Genomic DNA, 20,000 nt, shown 5'->3' on the forward strand with positions numbered 1-20,000 from the left:
TGTCTTCTCTCTGTTCCTCCAGTATTGATGTCCTCCTCCTGTTCCTCCAGTAATGATGTCTTCTCTCTGTTCCTCCAGTATTGATGTCTTCTCTCTGTTCCTCCAGTAATGATGTCTTCTCTCTGTTCCTCCAGTAATGATGTCTTCTCCCTGTTCCTCCAGTATTGATGTCTTCTCCCTGTTCCTCCAGTATTGATGTCCTCCTCTTGTTCCTCCAGTATTGATGTCCTCCTCCTGTTCCTCCAGTATTGATGTCCTCCTCCTGTTCCTCCAGTATTGATGTCCTCCTCCTGTTCCTCCAGTATTGATGTCCTCCCTCTGCAGGCGATCTGGAGAAGCTCCCGTGGTGGACCTCCTGTCGTGTATTTCCTGACGTCTTTTCCTTGTGGCTCCTCCTGCAGACATGAACGAGCACAGCTCTCGCAGCCACAGCATCTTTCAGATCAACATCAAGCAGGAGAACATGGAGACGGAGCTGAAGTTGTCGGGGAAGCTCTACCTGGTGGACCTGGCAGGCAGCGAGAAGGTCACACTGCTCCACCACCCTCACTTATTACATCACCGCCTTTATGACACTCAATACTCAATGTTCAGGTGGCATGAAACACAAACAAATCCACTAATAAGATATGTAATCAATAGCAAACACAACATTATCTTATCATTGATGACATCATTACACACCGATTGGTTGATGAATGGATCACGATGAGTTGCCGATGACGATGAAGATGTTTCCGTTCAGGTGAGTAAAACTGGAGCAGAAGGCGCCGTGTTGGACGAAGCCAAGAACATCAACAAGTCCCTCTCCGCTCTGGGGAACGTCATCGCCGCTCTGAGTGAAGGAACCGTGAGTCGCAAACATGAAACATGAAACTTCACAACTGAAGCTCGGGGGCTTATTTTGTTGAAGGTGTAACTTTCGCCGTGGTGCGTTCACAGAAAACACACGTCCCGTACCGAGACAGCAAGATGACTCGGATCCTGCAGGACTCTCTGGGGGGGAACTGTCGGACCACCATCATCATCTGCTGCTCTCCTTCTGTTTACAACGAGGCTGAAACCAAGTCCACCCTCATGTTTGGACAGAGGTGCGTTACGGGGGTCTCAGGGTGAACCCTGACGATGCTGACCTAGACAACCCAGACATTTCTTAATTTAGACACATTCTAACTATAATGTATGCCATTCATTTTACTTGCTTTATTAATGAAATCTGCAGAAGAAATATAGTCCTCAAAATGCAGATCATGGTCCTCCCCTGAGGTCTTTGTTGTCGCGTACACAGTCGTGGTCTGTGCTGCATGGTCGTGACCAGCGTGGTCCACTCTGCACAGGAAACAGACTAAACCCTCCTGCTACCTTCAAATGTACTAACATCTTTTACCCCAGCAATTTAAAATGATTAGAATTCTAATTATTTCCCGAGTTTAAGTGTGTACTTTATGTGTGTTTGTTGACTACCTAAATAGCCCTTTAAATGTGTACAATGTTGATATTTCTTATATGTTGTACACAGCTAAAACAGCCTGGGGTAGTTGTGTACAGGACATTGAAAACACATCATCATGTTCAGGTTATGTTTACCCAGTTGTCCCCATTAAATTAGGAAAAGTCCTGAAATATGAATCCCAAAAAAATTATATATTTTGAGACGTTAAACATTGAATGGCATCAAATTGACCCCAAATGGAACAGGAGGGTTAAGTACACTGCATGTGTCGAGGAACCTGTGATGGCTGATTCAATGGGCGGTACTTTTGAAGCATTGTGCATAATTGCCATCGGGGTACATATTTCAACTCCCTTTGACTTTTTATTTATTTCAGTGCTTGATAACACATGTATGAATCCCCCTTCATCTCCATCACCTCTTATCCTCCCACCTGTCAGCTGTCGGGCGAGTGAAGACACCTTCCTGTGCTGTCTTTGTGTTTTAGAGCTAAAACCATCAAGAACACCGTGTCTGTGAACCTGGAGCTGACTGCCGAGGAGTGGAAGAAGAAGTACGAGAAGGAGAAGGAGAAGAACAGGAGCCTGAACGTCACGATACAGAAACAGGAGAACGAGCTGAAACGCTGGAGGAAAGGTGAGCGGGCGAAGTCATCCTCCACCACTGGATGATGAGGGGTTCAACCCGAGGGGTCATGAACTCAAAACTGGAGTCATGAGCCTGAAGATGGGAGGTGTGTTTACCTTTACACACTGAGCTCTGATTGGACAGTACTTGTTTGCACTCCTAACGTCTTCAGGTGAGTCTGTACCTGTGGACGAGCAGCTGAGCAGCAGGAACAAGAAAAGCAGCAGTGAGACGACAGCAGTGACGGACAGCCTGGCCCCGCTGCCTGTCCCTCTACTAGATGAACAGAAGACGCAGTACGAGACTCTCATCACCGACCTGTACCACCAGCTAGACGACAAGGTAAGTCCTACCTGTCCTATCATCTAGATTATACCTGTACCACCAGCTAGACGACAAGGTAAGTCCTACCTGTCCTATCATCTAGATTATACCTGCACCACCAGCTAGACGACAAGGTAAATCCTACCTGTCCTATCATCTAGATTATAAAGGCATTTTTACCTGTACCACCTACTAGACGACAAAGTGAATCTTAAATGTAACCTCACCTGGACAACAAGGTGAATCTAACCTGTGCTACTACCATCTTGGACACTTTTCTTCTATTTAAGTGAATAAAAATCAGCTGACCCATGTTTTAGGATGATGAGATCAACCATCACAGTCAGAATGCCGAGGAACTCAAGCAGCAGCTGATTGACCAGGACGAGGTGAGTCTCACTGAGCGCTTCAACCTCTGCTGTATACATCTCCACAGGACTGCATCTAACCCACTATGTACATGTTATCTGTTCATTCAGCTGTTGGTGTCGAGCCGTCAGGACTATGAGCGTGTGCAGGAGGAGCTGTCACGGCTGCACAGGGACAGCGACTCGGCCAAAGAGGAGGTGAAGGAGGTGCTGCAGGCGCTGGAGGAGCTTGCAGTCAACTACGACCACAAAAGCCAAGAAGTGGAGACCAAGAACCGCAGCAACAATCAGCTGAACGAGGAGCTGGCACACAAAACTGTGAGTCCCCATGAAGAAGCAAGTGTCAGGACAGTAGGATGTCCAGATGTCGGGGTAGGATGGTAGAGAGTGTCAGGACAGTAGGATGTTCAGATGTCAGGGTAGGATGGTAGAGAGTGTCAGGACAGTAGGATGTCCAGATGTCGGGGTAGGATGGTAGAGAGTGTCAGGACAGTAGGATGTCGGGGTAGGATGGTAGAGAGTGTCAGGACAGTAGGATGTTCAGATGTCGGGGTAGGATGGTAGAGAGTATCAGGACAGTAGGATGTCAGGGTAGGATGGTAGAGAGTGTCAGGACAGTAGGATGTTCAGATGTTAGGGTAGGATGGTAGAGAGTGTCAGGACAGTAGGATGTCCAGATGTCGGGGTAGGATGGTAGAGAGTGTCAGGACAGTAGGATGTTCAGATGTCGGGGTAGGATGGTAGAGAGTGTCAGGACAGTAGGATGTCAGGGTAGGATGGTAGAGAGTGTCAGGACAGTAGGATGTTCAGATGTCGGGGTAGGATGGTAGAGAGTGTCAGGACAGTAGGATGTTCAGATGTCGGGGTAGGATGGTAGAGAGTGTCAGGACAGTAGGATGTCAGGGTAGGATGGTAGAGAGTGTCAGGACAGTAGGATGTTCAGATGTCGGGGTAGGATGGTAGAGAGTGTCAGGACAGTAGGATGTTCAGATGTCAGGGTAGGATGGTAGAGAGTGTCAGGACAGTAGGATGTCAGGGTAGGATGGTAGAGAGTGTCAGGACAGTAGGATGTTCAGATGTCGGGGTAGGATGGTAGAGAGTGTCAGGACAGTAGGATGTTCAGATGTCGGGGTAGGATGGTAGAGAGTGTCAGGACAGTAGGATGTTCAGATGTCGGGGTAGGATGGGTTAGGGTGGTAGGACTCTAGGACAGTAGGATGTTAATGGTTGATTGGTGGTATGGTATGATGGGTTAAGGGGTTAGGATAGGAGGACAGCAATAATTTTAGAATGGCAAGATGTTATAAAAGATCAGGAGTCTGAAGAACGGAGTTCATCACCTGGTCGGAGGTCTTTCAGTGTTTTTAAATTACCTTTATAATAACGCGTTTGAGGAGGTTTGATCTTGGGGTTGAAGATATCAAGTGACCTGAGCTAGCACTCTTTGTGTGATGGTTCTGTCCGTTGTGTATTGCAACTAGTTGAAGAAATATTCAGGTGTCTGATTAAATCTCGCAGCTCGTTTTGAACTAGTTTATTGATTTCTTTGTGGCTGCAGAGCTCATGACTGGGCCACTCCTTTGTGCATGAGGCACCACCTCCACCAGTGACCTATGAATGTGTTTCAGGTGAGTCTGGAGGCGGTTCAGAGGGAGCTGTCCACCCTGAACGAGGTCAGTTCTCATCATAAGAAGAGGTCAGCAGAGATCCTCAGTCTGCTGCTCAGAGACCTCAGTGACATCGGCAGCGTCCTCGGAACCACCGACCTCAAAGCTGTACGGACAGAACTTTTCTTCTACGGTTCAAATGTCACACATCATATACATTTTATTTGATGTTTTTACCTGATTTGTGGAAAAACTATCTCTCTGTCTCTTCAGATGACAGAGATGAGTGGAGTAATGGAGGACGAGTTCACCACAGCTCGTCTCTACATTAGTAAAATGAAGTCTGAGGTCAAATCTCTGGTGAACCGCAGCAAACAGCTGGAAGTCAACCTGATGGAGAACATCTGCAGGATGGAGGACAATGAGAAGGAGCTCAACTCCTGTCAGCTGCTCATCTCACAGGTAATAGATTACATCCAACCGTAGTAACTCATCTAATGGATACATGAATGGATTATAATATATTAGAATGTATATTGTGGATTATATGCACAGTACAGTTTAAGAAAGTTAAAACCCCTTAAACTGTTAATATTGAAATGATTATGATTATTACGAGTACATTATGAGTACATAATGTGTGTGCTTGTTGCAGCTCCGGGCGAAGATTGTGTCTCTGACAGAAGACCTGCATAGGGTCGAGCAGGAGAAGAGGAAGCTGGAAGAGGGTCAGGACGGTCTGATGGAGGAGGTCGCCAAACTCAACGCTCAAGGTCAGACGAGGTTTCCATCACGACGGAAACACTGCTCTCTTATTGGCTGTTAACATCAACACAGTTCAACACATGAGACACCATTACAGATCTGTGTGTGTGTGTGTGTGTGTGTGTGTGTGTGTGTGTGTGTGTCCAGGTCAAATGCACGAGGATTCGGTGATGGACAAAGAGAAAGAACACATGAGCAGACTGAAGGATGCTGTTGAGATAAAGGTAGAAATCAATCAAGTTCTCACTTTGTGTTTCTGAGCAAATCCCCTAATAATACTTACTAATAATGTCTATTACTTTATAATAATGATACAAATGTATCTCTCAGACCCTTCATTTTCTATAAGGTGTAAGTTCAGAGGCAGGAGTGAGTCATGTAGTGGAGGGTAGGGTACAGGAGTGAGTCATGTAGTGGAGGGTAGGGTACAGGAGTGAGTCATGTAGTAGAGGGCAGGGTATAGGAGTGAGTCATGTAGGGTAGGGTATAGGAGTGAGTCATGTAGTGGAGGGTATAGGAGTGAGTCAAGTAGGGTAGGGTAGGGTATATGAGTGAGTCATGTAGGGTAGGGTATAGGAGTGAGTCATGTAGTGGAGGGTATAGGAGTGAGTCAAGTAGGGTAGGGTAGGGTATATGAGTGAGTCATGTAGGGTAGGGTATAGGAGTGAGTCATGTAGGGTAGGGTAGGGTACAGGAGTGAGTCATGTAGGGTAGGGTATAGGAGTGAGTCATGTAGGGTAGGGTATAGGAGTGACTCATGTAGTGGAGGGTATAGGAGTGAGTCATGTAGGGGAGGGTATAGGAGTGAGTCATGTAGGGTAGGGTATAGGAGTGACTCATGTAGTGGAGGGTATAGGAGTGAGTCATGTAGGGGAGGGTATAGGAGTGAGTCATGTAGGGTAGGGTAGGGTACAGGAGTGAGTCATGTAGGGTAGGGTACAGGAGTGAGTCATGTAGGGTAGGGTATAGGAGTGAGTCATGTAGGGTAGAGTATAGGAGTGAGTCATGTAGGGTAGGGTATAGGAGTGAGTCATGTAGGGTAGGGTACAGGAGTGAGTCATGTAGGGTAGGGTATAGGAGTGAGTCATGTAGGGTAGGGTATAGGAGTGAGTCATGTAGTGGAGGGTATAGGAGTGAGTCATGTAGGGTAGGGTATAGGAGTGAGTTATGTAGGGTAGGGTATAGGAGTGAGTCATGTAGGGTAGGGTATAGGAGTGAGTCATGTAGGGTAGGGTACAGGAGTGAGTCATGTAGGGTAGGGTACAGGAGTGAGTCATGTAGGGTAGGGTATAGGAGTGAGTCATGTAGGGTAGGGTACAGGAGTGAGTCATGTAGGGTAGGGTATAGGAGTGAGTCATGTAGGGTAGGGTACAGGAGTGAGTCATGTAGGGTAGGGTACAGGAGTGAGTCATGTAGGGTAGGGTATAGGAGTGAGTCATGTAGGGTAGGGTACAGGAGTGAGTCATGTAGGGTAGGGTACAGGAGTGAGTCATGTAGTGGAGGGTATAGGAGTGAGTCATGTAGGGTAGGGTATAGGAGTGAGTCATGTAGGGTAGGGTACAGGAGTGAGTCATGTAGGGTAGGGTACAGGAGTGAGTCATGTAGTGGAGGGTATAGGAGTGAGTCATGTAGGGTAGGGTATAGGAGTGAGTCATGTAGGGTAGGGTATAGGAGTGAGTCATGTAGGGTAGGGTACAGGAGTGAGTCATGTAGGGTAGGGTATAGGAGTGAGTCATGTAGGGTAGGGTACAGGAGTGAGTCATGTAGGGTAGGGTACAGGAGTGAGTCATGTAGTGGAGGGTATAGGAGTGAGTCATGTAGGGTAGGGTATAGGAGTGAGTCATGTAGGGTAGGGTACAGGAGTGAGTCATGTAGGGTAGGGTACAGGAGTGAGTCATGTAGGGTAGGGTACAGGAGTGAGTCATGTAGGGTAGGGTAATGTTAAAGAAATGAAGTGTTCCTGCTCTGGAGAACTGAAGTGCTGTTTCTTCCGTAGAGAACTCTGGAGGAACAGATGGAGAACCACAGAGAAGTCCATCACAAGCAGCTGAGTCGCCTCCGTGACGAGATCGAGCAGAAGCACAGAGTGGTGGACCAGTTCAAAGAGTACGTCATGATTATAATAACGATCAGTGCCTGATGTTCACTACTGATCATCAGAAATGATCCGTGACTGACGTGGTTCTAACCAAAGTGAAGTCATGTTATTGTGATCATCTTCTTTGTGATGTCAAAGTTTCTCTTCTTTTAAGTCACTTTTAAGTCACATTCAAGTCATTCGATTTTTCTTTTAATCGATAAAAAGATTTTCTCTGGGAATTTTCATCCTAATTAGTGTTGTGCATTTACATTTTGATTACTTTTAGGCATTCGAGGCTACAGCTGTATGAATGCGTTGGCAGCAATGGAGAGTCATGAAGTGTGTATGTGTTCATTTAGTGTGAATCAGGCTCTGCAGCTGGAGAACCGGAAGCTTCAGTCTGATTTGGACAAACTTAAAGCCGAGGACCAAAACAAAGGCCAGAAGCTTCAGAAGCTGCAGTAAGTGCTCACCCTCCACTCAGCAGGCATCTCCCAAACGTCAGTCGGCTTCAATAGTTTCTATCACACTTCAACTCAATGACAAAAGAAACAAGAACATAAATATCTCTTTGTTTGTGTGATTTAGGTTCCTGAATGAAAAGAGAGAACAAGCCAAAGAGGACCTGAGGGGTCTGGAGGAAACTGTGGTCTGTGGATTATTATTATTATTATTATTATTATTATTAATAAACATTTATCATTTACTGTCTACAGGACACATCTGACATCGTCTGAGTTATAGTTTTTCCTCCAATAGGCCAAAGAGCTGCAGACACTGAACAACCTCCGTACAGTCTTCATCCAAGACCTCAGCACGCGAGTCAAGAACGTAAGTTCAGTTTCTGATTTCTTCTGTAGAGAACTGGAGGAAGCTGCTCCACGAGGCCGAGCTCAGGACCGTCTGGAGGTCTCTGGTAATAAACGTGGCTCTTCTGGGGCGAGCGTTGTCATCTCGTGGAGGACGTTCGGTCCCAGACGTGGAGAGAAGTGGGATGGCCACTGGTTGAGGTGTCGCATTGAGATCTCTCCGCATTGAGATTGCCTCCAAAGACGAAAAGCCTCATTTTTTCTCCCAGTGATTGAGATGCCGCAACAACAACAGAATAAGCTGTTTGGCATTGGCAGAAAAGATTTGCAACCCACATACACAGCTGGACTGCTCATCCCAGAAATGCATGTTCATTAAAAAGGGGGCATCGTTTAAAAGGGAAATAAGCAGGCTTTTCAACGGTATACCATTTATTGCCAAGAAGCATCGTTACGCAGAGAAATAATCTACCAAACACTAATTTACGAACTTAGTGATTAAAGAGGAAAGTCTTAAGTCTATTCTTGAATGAGGTGACTGTGTCTGCCTCCCGGACTGAAAGTGGAAGCTGGTTCCATAAAAGAGGAGCTTGATAACTGAAGGCTCTGGCTCCCATCCTACTTTTTAGGACTCTAGGAACCACAAGTAGCCCCGCATTTAGTGAGCGCAGCTCTCTAGTGGGGCAATATGGTACTACAAGCTCCTTAAGATATGATGGTGCATCACCAATCAAGGCTTTGTAGGTGAGGAGAAGAATTTTAAATGTGATTCTTGATTTTACAGGGAGCCAGTGCAGAGCAGCACCACATCACCATATCATTGATCTCTGAGGTGTTCAGGACCAGTAAAATAACTTCTGCTAATAACTACTTGAGACACAATTACCAAAACCTGTACCTCGTATTCCAAACTGACCCAATTCTGCTGAAATTCAAGGACATTTCCTGCCTATTACTCCGATCTCAGTTCTAAACCACAGTTCTTTCAAACGCTTGTCTAACATTTGGCATCGTTTGAGAGTAACATGTTGTATGTCAGAGTGTGTGTTCAGGGGTGGAACCCGAACACACACTCTGCTTTTCCTGTTTCTTGTTCAAACAGAGTTCGGAGAACGACTGCGACGAGGCTGGTGGCAGTCTGGCTCAGAGACAGAGGATCGTCTTCTTAGAGAACAACCTGGAGCAGCTCAGCAAGGTCCACAAGCAGGTGAGGGCTTTTCAATCAATGGATCCCCAATTTAAAGTGAAGACAAAAGAAGATTCTCATTTCCAGCTGAAAACTATTCATTTTATTTTGAAATAACAACTTTGGGAGCAGAGGGTCCCCACCACACCTCCCTTGTATATATATATATATATATATATATATATATATATAAACATAACACACAGCGACATGGAGACCCTTCACATTTAGGGTTGGCTGTAGCTCAGGGGGGGGAGTGGTCGTCCTGTAGCCGGTTTGATCCCCGCTCTCCCCATAGCTGCATCTTGAAGTGTCCTTGAGCAAGGCACTGAACCCCCCAGTTGCTTCACTGCAGCTCTACTCTGTTCTCTCCAGCTCGTGAGGGACAATGCTGACCTTCGCTGCGAGCTACCCAAGCTAGAGAAGCGTCTCCGGGCGACAGCAGAGCGAGTGAAAGCTCTGGAAGCTGCCCTGAGAGATGCCAAGGAGTCGGCCGTGAGGGACCGGAAACGCTACCAACAGGAAGTGGACCGCATAAAAGAGGCCGTGCGCTCCAAGAACGTCACCAGGAGAGGGCACTCTGCTCAGATAGGTGAGGAAATGTTTGTTACAACCCACGACTCAGATTCAGATCTTCAGGACTAACCCGAGGGCGGCGCTAGACCAAAGGTTATCAAATGCAAAGGGTTCATCCTCGGAGGACTTTCCAGGATTTGTGTCTTGAAGGTGGATCTGGTCACCAGATGCGTTGTTGGGGTCCTCTGAGGAGAATCCAGCAGCAGTTTAATGCTAATGGTACAGCCGACTCACCTTTCACCTGTCTCCATGTAGCCAAGCCAATCAGAGCCGGACATCAGCATCATCAGCACCCATCCTCCTCTCCATCCATGAGACCGGCCATCCGAGGAGGGGGGATCAGGGCCAGTCCACGTCACCACTCCCCCCGACAGCAACCACCTCAACAACCGGAAAAACAACAACCCCATCAGAGCTTCGTCAAGTAAGCAACAGGTGAGTCACAAACACAGCAACCACGTCAACAACCACAGCAACCACGTCAACAACCACAGCAACCACGTTAATGACCACAGCAACCACGTTAACAACCACAGCAACCACGTTAAAGACCACAGCAATCATGTTAATGACCACAGCAACCACGTTAATGACCACAGCAACCACGTCAACAACCACAGCAACCACGTCAACAACCACAGCAACCACGTTAACAACCACAGCAACCACGTTAATGACCACAGCAACCATGTTAATGACCACAGCAACCACGTTAATGACCACAGCAACCATGTTAATGACCACAGCAACCATGTTAATGACCACAGGAACCACGTTAATGACCACAGCAACCATGTTAATGACCACAGCAACCACGTTAATGACCACAGCAACCATGTTAACAACCACAGCAACCACGTTAACAACCACAGCAACCACGTTAACAACCACAGCAACCACGTTAATGACCACAGCAACCATGTTAACAACCACAGCAACCATGTTAACAACCACAGCAACCACGTTAATGACCACAGCAACCATGTTAACAACCACAGCAACCACGTTAATGACCACAGCAACCACGTTAATGACCACAGCAACCATGTTAATGACCACAGCAACCACGTTAATGACCACAGCAACCACGTTAATGACCACAGCAACCATGTTAATGACCACAGCAACCACGTTAACAACCACAGCAACCATGTTAATGACCACAGCAACCACGTTAATGACCACAGCAACCATGTTAATGACCACAGCAACCATGTTAATGACCACAGCAACCACGTTAATGACCACAGCAACCATGTTAATGACCACAGCAACCACGTTAACAACCACAGCAACCATGTTAATGACCACAGCAACCATGTTAATGACCACAGCAACCACGTTAATGACCACAGCAACCACGTTAATGACCACAGCAACCATGTTAATGACCACAGCAACCATGTTAATGACCACAGCAACCACGTTAACAACCACAGCAACCATGTTAATGACCACAGCAACCATGTTAATGACCACAGCAACCATGTTAACAACCACAGCAACCATGTTAATGACCACAGCAACCATGTTAATGACCACAGCAACCATGTTAATGACCACAGCAACCATGTTAACAACCACAGCAACCACGTTAACAACCACAGCAACCATGTTAACGACCACAGCAACCACGTTAATGACCACAGCAACCATGTTAATGACCACATCAACCATGTTAATGACCACAGCAACCATGTTAACAACCACAGCAACCATGTTAATGACCACAGCAACCACGTTAATGACCACAGCAACCATGTTAATGACCACAGCAACCACGTTAATGACCACAGCAACCACGTTAATGACCACAGCAACCATGTTAATGACCACAGCAACCATGTTAATGACCACAGCAACCACGTTAACAACCACAGCAACCATGTTAATGACCACAGCAACCACGTTAATGACCACAGCAACCACGTTAATGACCACAGCAACCATGTTAATGACCACAGCAACCATGTTAATGACCACAGCAACCACGTTAACAACCACAGCAACCATGTTAATGACCACAGCAACCATGTTAATGACCACAGCAACCATGTTAACAACCACAGCAACCATGTTAATGACCACAGCAACCATGTTAATGACCACAGCAACCATGTTAATGACCACAGCAACCACGTTAATGACCACAGCAACCATGTTAATGACCACAGCAACCACGTTAATGACCACAGCAACCACGTTAACAACCACAGCAACCATGTTAATGACCACAGCAACCATGTTAATGACCACAGCAACCATGTTAATGACCACAGCAACCATGTTAACAACCACAGCAACCATGTTAATGACCACAGCAACCATGTTAATGACCACAGCAACCATGTTAACAACCACAGCAACCATGTTAACGACCACAGCAACCATGTTAATGACCACAGCAACCATGTTAACAACCACAGCAACCATGTTAATGACCACAGCAACCATGTTAATGACCACAGCAACCATGTTAACAACCACAGCAACCATGTTAATGACCACAGCAACCATGTTAACAACCACAGCAACCATGTTAATGACCACAGCAACCATGTTAATGACCACAGCAACCATGTTAACAACCACAGCAACCATGTTAATGACCACAGCAACCATGTTAATGACCACAGCAACCACGTTAACGACTACTGCAACCATGTTAACGACCACAGCAACCACATTAATGACCACAGCAACCATGTTAATGACCACAGCAACCACGTTAATGACCACAGCAACCATGTTAATGACCACAGCAACCACGTTAATGACCACAGCAACCACGTTAATGACCACAGCAACCACGTTAATGACCACAGCAACCACGTTAACGACCACAGCAACCACGTTAATGACCACAGCAACCATGTTAATGACCACAGCAACCATGTTAATGACCACAGCAACCACGTTAATGACCACAGCAACCATGTTAATGACCACAGCAACCACGTTAATGACCACAGCAACCACGTTAACGACCACAGCAACCACGTTAATGACCACAGCAACCACGTTAAGCAGGGGCAGGATTGAGAGCAGGTGAAGGGAACGACCAAACAGGAGACACACACGCGTAATAAAAATGAATTATTATAATGACAATGTTCAGTGAGAGCTTTGTATCTCAGCATTATTGACATGCTTGATAGTTGGTGGGACTTGTTGACGTGTATGTATAAATAAAAGCGTGTCACTTCCTGTCTCCACAGGTGGTCTCACCGCTCTGCCTTTACTGGAACCAGACTCCTCGTTTGAAACAGCCATCCCACCTTAAAGGCCAGCAAGTGCTTCTTCTGTCTTTGGCTTTTCAACCAAGTCTGTTTGTTCTGACCAAGTAAATTCAGTTTGATAACGAGTTTAATGAATAAAATAGTTAAAAAATGAGTAAATGATAATGGTAAATAAACTGAATAATGGCTTTGATCAGTTAAATAATGATGTTGAATAATGGCTTTAGGAAGTCAAAATTGTTCATCATAATTATGTTAAATTAATTAAATAACGGGTTTGATAAACTAAATAATTAGTTAATAATATGCTAAGTTGAATTAGTTAAATGTGTTTTAAAGTGGCAACAGACAACTTGCATGAATGTATTTTATTGTATCGTATTTTATTGTATTGATATTGTTTTTTGATCTGCTCGGGAACTACAGATGAAAATGAGCTCATGAGATAACTCATTTAAATTGAGGTAAAAACAGAAATATTGATTATTAAGCACCGTCTCTGGTAAATAGTGAAGAGTTTTTTTTTGTCTTCATTGTGGCGCCGTTGGATTGGATGTAACAGAATTTATCATCGTGAAGTTTAACCACCGCTCATTTTAGAAGAAAAACGGCATACATTTTGTTGGTTTATAATTTTGATATAGTAAATTATAAACAACTTGTCTATTGCCACTTTATTGAGTTAAATTATGAGTTTAATGACTGTTGAATAAGTCAATATCTGCAGTTAGCAGGAGTTGAATGAAAATAACCTGAATGGTGTTTTCTTTCCATTCCCCGGTTAAAAGATGATCTAAATCTAAATGTTTAGAAAGATAAATCACAAGTTTGGAGTGATGTGAATTGAAGTAATAATTAGATGTTGAGTAAACATTTCCGCTTTTGCATTCCAGCCAAATATCTCAAGAATATTTACAACAATTTTGAAATAAAAACAATGTCTCAGAGGTGATAGTGGGGACCTGAACCTTTATATAAAGCTGACATAATTATCTTCAGTGTCAATAACAGTTGGATACAATCATTTATGTCGCTGTTTACGTCATGAACTTCTGTGCTTTGAGGAATATTTCATTGTAATATATCGTTCACACTTTACACAGAAAAACAATAACAACAATAAAACAATGTTCATCATCTGAAAACTGTCCCATTAGGAAAAGAAATACATGAACAGTTAGGAATAATAAAATAAAACCACATATAATGAAGAACTCATTTTAATGTACTGTTACAGTTACAATATAATACAAAACAAAAAAGTTACATTATGATGACATATTGTTGAATTAAATAATATAATGATTAAAGAAAAAAAGTTATATATAAATTATGACTTTTCTTCCAAAAACACAATTTAAACTCAATGACCTGATTTAAAGATTATATATATATATGAATGTATTGTGACTTTCCTTAGAAATTCACACATATATATACATATTTTTTCATCTTGAAAATGAACATTTTTGCCCTATCAATTAAGTTGTAAGCCGTACATTGATGTACTTTTATTATTCCTAACATGTTATGATGTTTTTATTTCCCTGGACTGAATGTTTTATCAACCTGATAGTGTTTTTTAAATAATTCATAGATTTATTAAATGGATTTCTTTTTTACCTTCATCAGCTCAGATTGTTTCTATCTGTGTAAACTTTCTACAGTGTTGATGTGCTCTAAGTGTTGTAACTGAACTTTATTCTGAGCGGTACATCAGTGTTGTGTGCTTTATGTGTTATTAAACTGTACTTCAGTTATTGTGTTATTGTATTATTATGTTGACAGAAACCTAACATGATGGTTGTGAACATCAAGCTGATGTGAACGTGCTCGCTCACCACTATGGTTAGAAAAAGATGAATAGAAGTTAATATTTACAACCGCTATCTTCCATATTTGTAAAGGGGAAATAAGGAGCTAAATGGCTAAAGAGGGAGCTAAATGGCTAAAGAGGGATCTAAAGGGCGAGCTAAAGGGCTAAAGAGGGAGCTAAAGGTCAAAAGAGGGAGCTAAATGGCTAAAGAGGGATCTAAAGGGCGAGCTAAAGGGCTAAAGAGGGAGCTAAAGGGCAAAAGAGGGAGCTAAAGGGCAAAAGAGGGAGCTAAAGGGCTAAAGAAGGAGCTAAATGGCTAAAGAGGGAGCTAAATGGCTAAAGAGGGAGCTAAATGGCTAAAGAGGGAGCTAAAGGGCGAGCTAAAGGGCTAAAGAGGGAGCTAAAGGGCAAAAGAGGGAGCTAACGGGCAAAAGAGGGAGCTAAAGGCCTAAAGAGGAAGCTAACGGGCAAAAGAGGGAGCTAAAGGCCTAAAGAGGAAGCTAAAGGCCTAAAGAGGAAGCTAAAGGCCTAAAGAAGGAGCTAAAGGGCAAAAGAGGGAGCTACAGGCCTAAAGAAGGAGCTAAAGGGCAAAAGAGGGAGCTAACGGGCTAAAGAGGGAGCTAAAGGCCTAAAGAGGGAGCTAACGGGCAAAAGAGGGAGCTAAAGGCCTAAAGAGGAAGCTAAAGGGCGAGCTAAAGGGCTAAAGAGGGAGCTAAAGGGCTAAAGAAGGAGCTAAAGGGCAAAAGAGGGAGCTAAAGGGCTAAAGAGGGAGCTAAAGGCCTAAAGCTAAAGGGCAAAAGAGGGAGCTAAAGGCCTAAAGAGGGAGCTAAATGACAAAAGAAGGAGCTAAAGGCCTAAAGAGGGAGCTAAAGGCCTAAAGAAGGAGCTAAAGGGCAAAAGAGGGAGCTACAGGCCTAAAGAGGGAGCTAAAGGGCAGAAGAGGGAGCTAAAGGCCTAAAGAGGGAGCTAAATGGCAAAAGAGGAAGCTAAAGGGCAGAAGAGGGAGCTAAAGGCCTAAAGAGGGAGCTAAATGGCAAAAGAGGAAGCTAAAGGGCGAGCTAAAGGGCTAAATAACCCATATTACTGTATCAAAGATCAAACACACATTATTACGTTAACTTTGTTTCAACGCTTTTTTTGTCACAGTTGAGAAGGACATTCAATTAAATTCAGTTTATTTTGTATAACCCAAAATCACAGATTCCAAATGTGCCTCAGAGGGCTTTACAATCTGTACACATACGACATCCCTGACCTTTGACCTCACATCGGATCAGGAAAACAAGTGTGTGAGGCTGTGTCGTTACAGCCAATCAGCGTTGAGATGCTCCTCCTGACATCATGCTGTTGTTGAATCAGAAACTATGGAGGATGAGTTGATGGTCTGGAAGCGGCCGTCGTCCAGAGGCAGTTCCTGGGGAAGCTGTGTGCGGCTACGGAGAATATTATATATAATATATCATATTAATATTATGAACCCAGACACTTGATGGTCCCATGTTTGTGGGACTTCCTCAACACGTACAAAGCAGAAATAGTGGTTATTTCTTCCATGGTGGATGGCGGTAATGAACTGTTTCCATGGCGATAAGCCACGCCTCCTCTCAAATGATCACAAATTGTCCGGCGAGTAAAGCAACGCACAAATTAGCATTATGGAGAGTGGACCGACAAGTTACCTTTAAAAAAAAGCACAGGATCTTTTTCTTACTTTTTTTCTTTCCCCAGGTAAAGGTGGTCATATGATCATATGATCACCTTTACCTGGGGAAGGTGGTCATATGATCATATGTGCTGTAGACAGAAAGCACCAGAAAGAGTTAACTGTTGAGACCAGTGAACACACTTTCACAATTTTATCTCAAAACTGCATTCGTAGCAGCATTTTGAATTCTATCCTTATGGAAGTTGCAAGTCAATGGATAAAAGCATCTTTGGAACAATCAATCTTTGTATGTTTACCCCTGTTATTTAGAAATATGTATTTCATAAAGTCCCTGTTGTATGTGATAAAGTCTCTGTTATTTATTATAAATATACAGTTTTACATTGTAAATATATTTTTACTTCATAAATATATCATTGTTTGTTATATTCAAGTGTACACTGCTGTACATTTAAAATATACTGCTGTACTGTGTTGCACCTTATTCTTTGGGGTATTCTATATTTTTAGATCTCTAAAGTGAATATATATATTATCTACAAACAAAAATAATAATTGTTGATGTGTTTGTGTTAATTAAAAGAAATGTTCATCAAACTTTGTTCTGATAAGAAATCATCTGTTTATTGTTTACAGTCCAGACAACACCAGGCCTTTTCTAACAATACTATTTCTGTCCATTCGACGATCTTTCGACCTCACGACACTCTACTTCCTGTCCAGGTTGAAGATGTCTTGGCTCTCGATGAGGATGAACTCCACAATCTGGGTCTGGTAGACCATGTTGACTGCCATGTTTCCTGCGTCCAGCTCAGGCCACATCAGCGTTGGGCCGAACACGATGCCGATGCCCTGAGTGGACATCAGGTTCTTTCTGGAAAAGTGTAGAACTCTGAAAAACAACAGATTTTTTTAAACTCTAAACAGAAGTATTTTGTAATATTAACACCAACTTGCCGCTTTGCCCTTTGTTGCAGCATCAGTGGGTGTTTGGCTGTAAATTACTGTCAGATTAACTTTGACATGTCATTCCCCTTAAAGAAAGCCACAAGGCTTCAGCATTCTGAGCATTTATTCCCCTGACTACATGTATATGACATACTTCAACACAACGCCTACAATATAACCTACAAATTATATATTTGTTACGCTGTGTTTTATCATTTTAAAGCAAATTGTTCAATTTGTATGTTCAATGTAAGGCAAGGGAAGTGTATTTGTACACAACAAGGCAATTCAAAGGGCTTCACATAAAACCATTAAAAGCATCAAAACATAATGCAACAGAAAACAAGATTTAAAAACAATTAAGACACAATTAAAACATTTAACAGTCAAACAGAGGCGAGAGCAAGCAGCAAAGCGTCGGCTCTGTCAGAAAGTAGGAAGTAGGTGCTGTAGGAGCCGTAAATAGACATACATTACTTTCAACAAAAAAATAATATATATATATATATATATATATATATATATATATATATATATATAAACATTGTACATTTGCATTGGTGCATGAAAAAGGTTTGAGATTGTTCATCTCACATCATTCTCGGGTTCGTAATGTAAACAACTGCTCTTATTATACTTCAATTACACATTCATTAGAATTTATGTCACTGATTGTTATTTTTAAATTTGTTTTCCCAAACTCCCAGAGGTCTGTTGGTTTCAATGACCCGTCCACTGGAGAGTCGGTCAAATGTGACTTCACAACCACCTCTGATGTTCATAGCGCTGAGATAATAATAATAATAATAATAATAATAATAATAATAATAATAATAATAATAATAATAATAGCATTAAAGGGATTTCCACACTATTTAGACTCGAACAAAACTGAAGCTGCACACGTTTAAGAGCGTGAAGAACTTAATTGTTCTGCTAACTGACGATGCAGCTCGTCCTCGGGTCAAAGATTGACTCATGAATGTACCTGTATTAATTATTTTATTTTGAGAATTTAAGCAATTACTTTATTTTCTGCTAATTGGCTAATCGCTGAGAAGACAACTGTTAAATGGTATGTTTTCAGCTGGTTCACTTGGACTTCTTCATAAGTCTTCAGGTGCGGTTCAGGTGCGGCTCAGGTGCGGTTCAGGTGCGGTTCAGGTGCGGTTCAGGTGCGGTTCAGGTGCGGTTCAGGTGCGGCTCAGGTGCGGTTCAGGTGCGGTTCAGGTGCGGTTCAGGTGCGGTTCAGGTGCGGTTCAGGTGCGGTTCAGGTGCGGTTCAGGTGCGGTTCAGGTGCGGCTCAGGTGCGGCTCAGGTGCGGTTCAGGTGCGGCTCAGGTGCCAACGCTTACCTGTGCAGGTGGTTGAAGAGCAACTTCATGGTGTCCTGATTGGGTTGTGGCAGTTCCTTGATCAGCTTTTTCATAGCCTGAACTTTTAGTTTGGATTCTTTAATCTCTGTAAGAGAACACACTTTAATAAAGGCGCGTTCATGTGTAGAACATTTCAACAACAAGGCAATTCAAAGGGCTTCACATAAAACCATTAAAAGCATCAAAATATAATGCAAAAGAAAACAAGATTTAAAAACAATTAAGACACAATTAAAACATTTAACAGTCAAAAAGCAAGAAATAGAATCAAAGTTGCAGTTAAAGAAATAAAATGCAGTAGTGAGATGCAGAAATTGATTGATCTCCTTGACTCTTGTTCAATTAAAGGAAACAGCAAACAGAACAGTCTTCAATCTGGATTTAAAGGAGCTGAGGGTCTCTGAGGGTCTCTGAGGGTCTCTGAGGGTCTCTGAGGGTCTCAGTAGACCTGTAGCTTTCAGGGACTTTGTTCCAGACGTGTGGATCAGAACACCTGAACGCTGCTTCTCCATGTTTAGTTCTGACTCTTGGACCAGGAAGTAGACCAGTCCCAGACCACCTGAGGGGTCGGGATGGTTCATAAGGTCGCAGCAGAACACACATGTATTTAGACCCTGAACCATTCGGTGCTTTAGAAACCAGTTCTTTGTTGGACAGGAAGTCAGTGCAAAGACCTCAGAACTGGAGTGATGAGATCCACGTTCCTGGTCTTAGTGAGGACTCGAGCTGCAGCTCATTATTCATAATTTCTGTCATATTCATGTAATGTGTTTATGTAACTCTGTATCTCTGTTCATCTGGTCACATGACATCTATTCTTCTGTCCATCCGGGGAGAGGGATCCTCCTCTGTTGTTCCCCTGACCCGATGTGAGGTCAAAGGTCAGGGATGTCGTATGTCTACAGATTGTAAAGCCCTCTGAGGGGAGTCTGTGATTTGTGATTTTGGGCGATACAAAATAAACTGAATTGAATTCATTTCTCATTTCTTTTGTCTGTATTTGATCATGGAGGCATAATGATAATGAAGTTATTAGTACTATCACTGGGAAACGATTACTTCTGGGTAAAAGATTTGGATCCTTTGACTCACTGACAGCCTCCACAAAGGGCTGGAAGAACCTGAAGGGGAACAGCGGCTCGGGCAGCTCCCGGAAAAACA

The 20,000-nt window shown here is 43.5% G+C and overlaps 2 protein-coding genes across 4 annotated transcripts in view; one reads left to right on the forward strand and one right to left on the reverse strand.

Moving 5' to 3' along the window:
* LOC117750309 (kinesin heavy chain-like) overlaps positions 1 to 14,737 on the forward strand; it is a 26,757-nt gene extending 12,020 nt beyond the window's left edge. Inside the window, exons 8-26 of the mRNA XM_034561464.1 lie at positions 402 to 526; positions 746 to 850; positions 943 to 1,091; positions 1,941 to 2,089; positions 2,253 to 2,422; positions 2,725 to 2,793; positions 2,884 to 3,090; positions 4,401 to 4,547; positions 4,653 to 4,841; positions 5,035 to 5,152; positions 5,292 to 5,368; positions 7,141 to 7,250; positions 7,584 to 7,685; positions 7,813 to 7,873; positions 7,984 to 8,055; positions 9,136 to 9,240; positions 9,595 to 9,811; positions 10,051 to 10,230; positions 13,014 to 14,737. Of these exons, the coding sequence (XP_034417355.1) occupies positions 402 to 526; positions 746 to 850; positions 943 to 1,091; positions 1,941 to 2,089; positions 2,253 to 2,422; positions 2,725 to 2,793; positions 2,884 to 3,090; positions 4,401 to 4,547; positions 4,653 to 4,841; positions 5,035 to 5,152; positions 5,292 to 5,368; positions 7,141 to 7,250; positions 7,584 to 7,685; positions 7,813 to 7,873; positions 7,984 to 8,055; positions 9,136 to 9,240; positions 9,595 to 9,811; positions 10,051 to 10,223 (2,345 nt within the window). The 3' untranslated portion in view covers positions 10,224 to 10,230; positions 13,014 to 14,737. The remainder of the gene's footprint in view (positions 1 to 401; positions 527 to 745; positions 851 to 942; positions 1,092 to 1,940; positions 2,090 to 2,252; positions 2,423 to 2,724; positions 2,794 to 2,883; positions 3,091 to 4,400; positions 4,548 to 4,652; positions 4,842 to 5,034; positions 5,153 to 5,291; positions 5,369 to 7,140; positions 7,251 to 7,583; positions 7,686 to 7,812; positions 7,874 to 7,983; positions 8,056 to 9,135; positions 9,241 to 9,594; positions 9,812 to 10,050; positions 10,231 to 13,013) is intronic.
* A 2,381-nt stretch (positions 14,738 to 17,118) lies between these two features.
* arhgap15 (Rho GTPase activating protein 15) overlaps positions 17,119 to 20,000 on the reverse strand; it is a 24,424-nt gene continuing 21,542 nt past the window's right edge. For all 3 annotated transcript variants that reach the window (XM_034562089.1, XM_034562090.1, XM_034562088.1), the window contains 3 exons: positions 19,932 to 20,000; positions 18,819 to 18,924; positions 17,119 to 17,408 (listed from right to left, as the gene is read on the reverse strand). The exon at positions 19,932 to 20,000 is cut by the window's right edge and continues 66 nt beyond it. In XM_034562089.1, coding sequence (XP_034417980.1) covers positions 17,225 to 17,408; positions 18,819 to 18,924; positions 19,932 to 20,000 — 359 coding nt within the window. In that variant the 3' untranslated portion in view covers positions 17,119 to 17,224. The remainder of the gene's footprint in view (positions 17,409 to 18,818; positions 18,925 to 19,931) is intronic.

Source organism: Cyclopterus lumpus, chromosome 21, assembly GCF_009769545.1.
Source record: "Cyclopterus lumpus isolate fCycLum1 chromosome 21, fCycLum1.pri, whole genome shotgun sequence".
Taxonomy (NCBI): domain Eukaryota; kingdom Metazoa; phylum Chordata; class Actinopteri; order Perciformes; family Cyclopteridae; genus Cyclopterus; species Cyclopterus lumpus.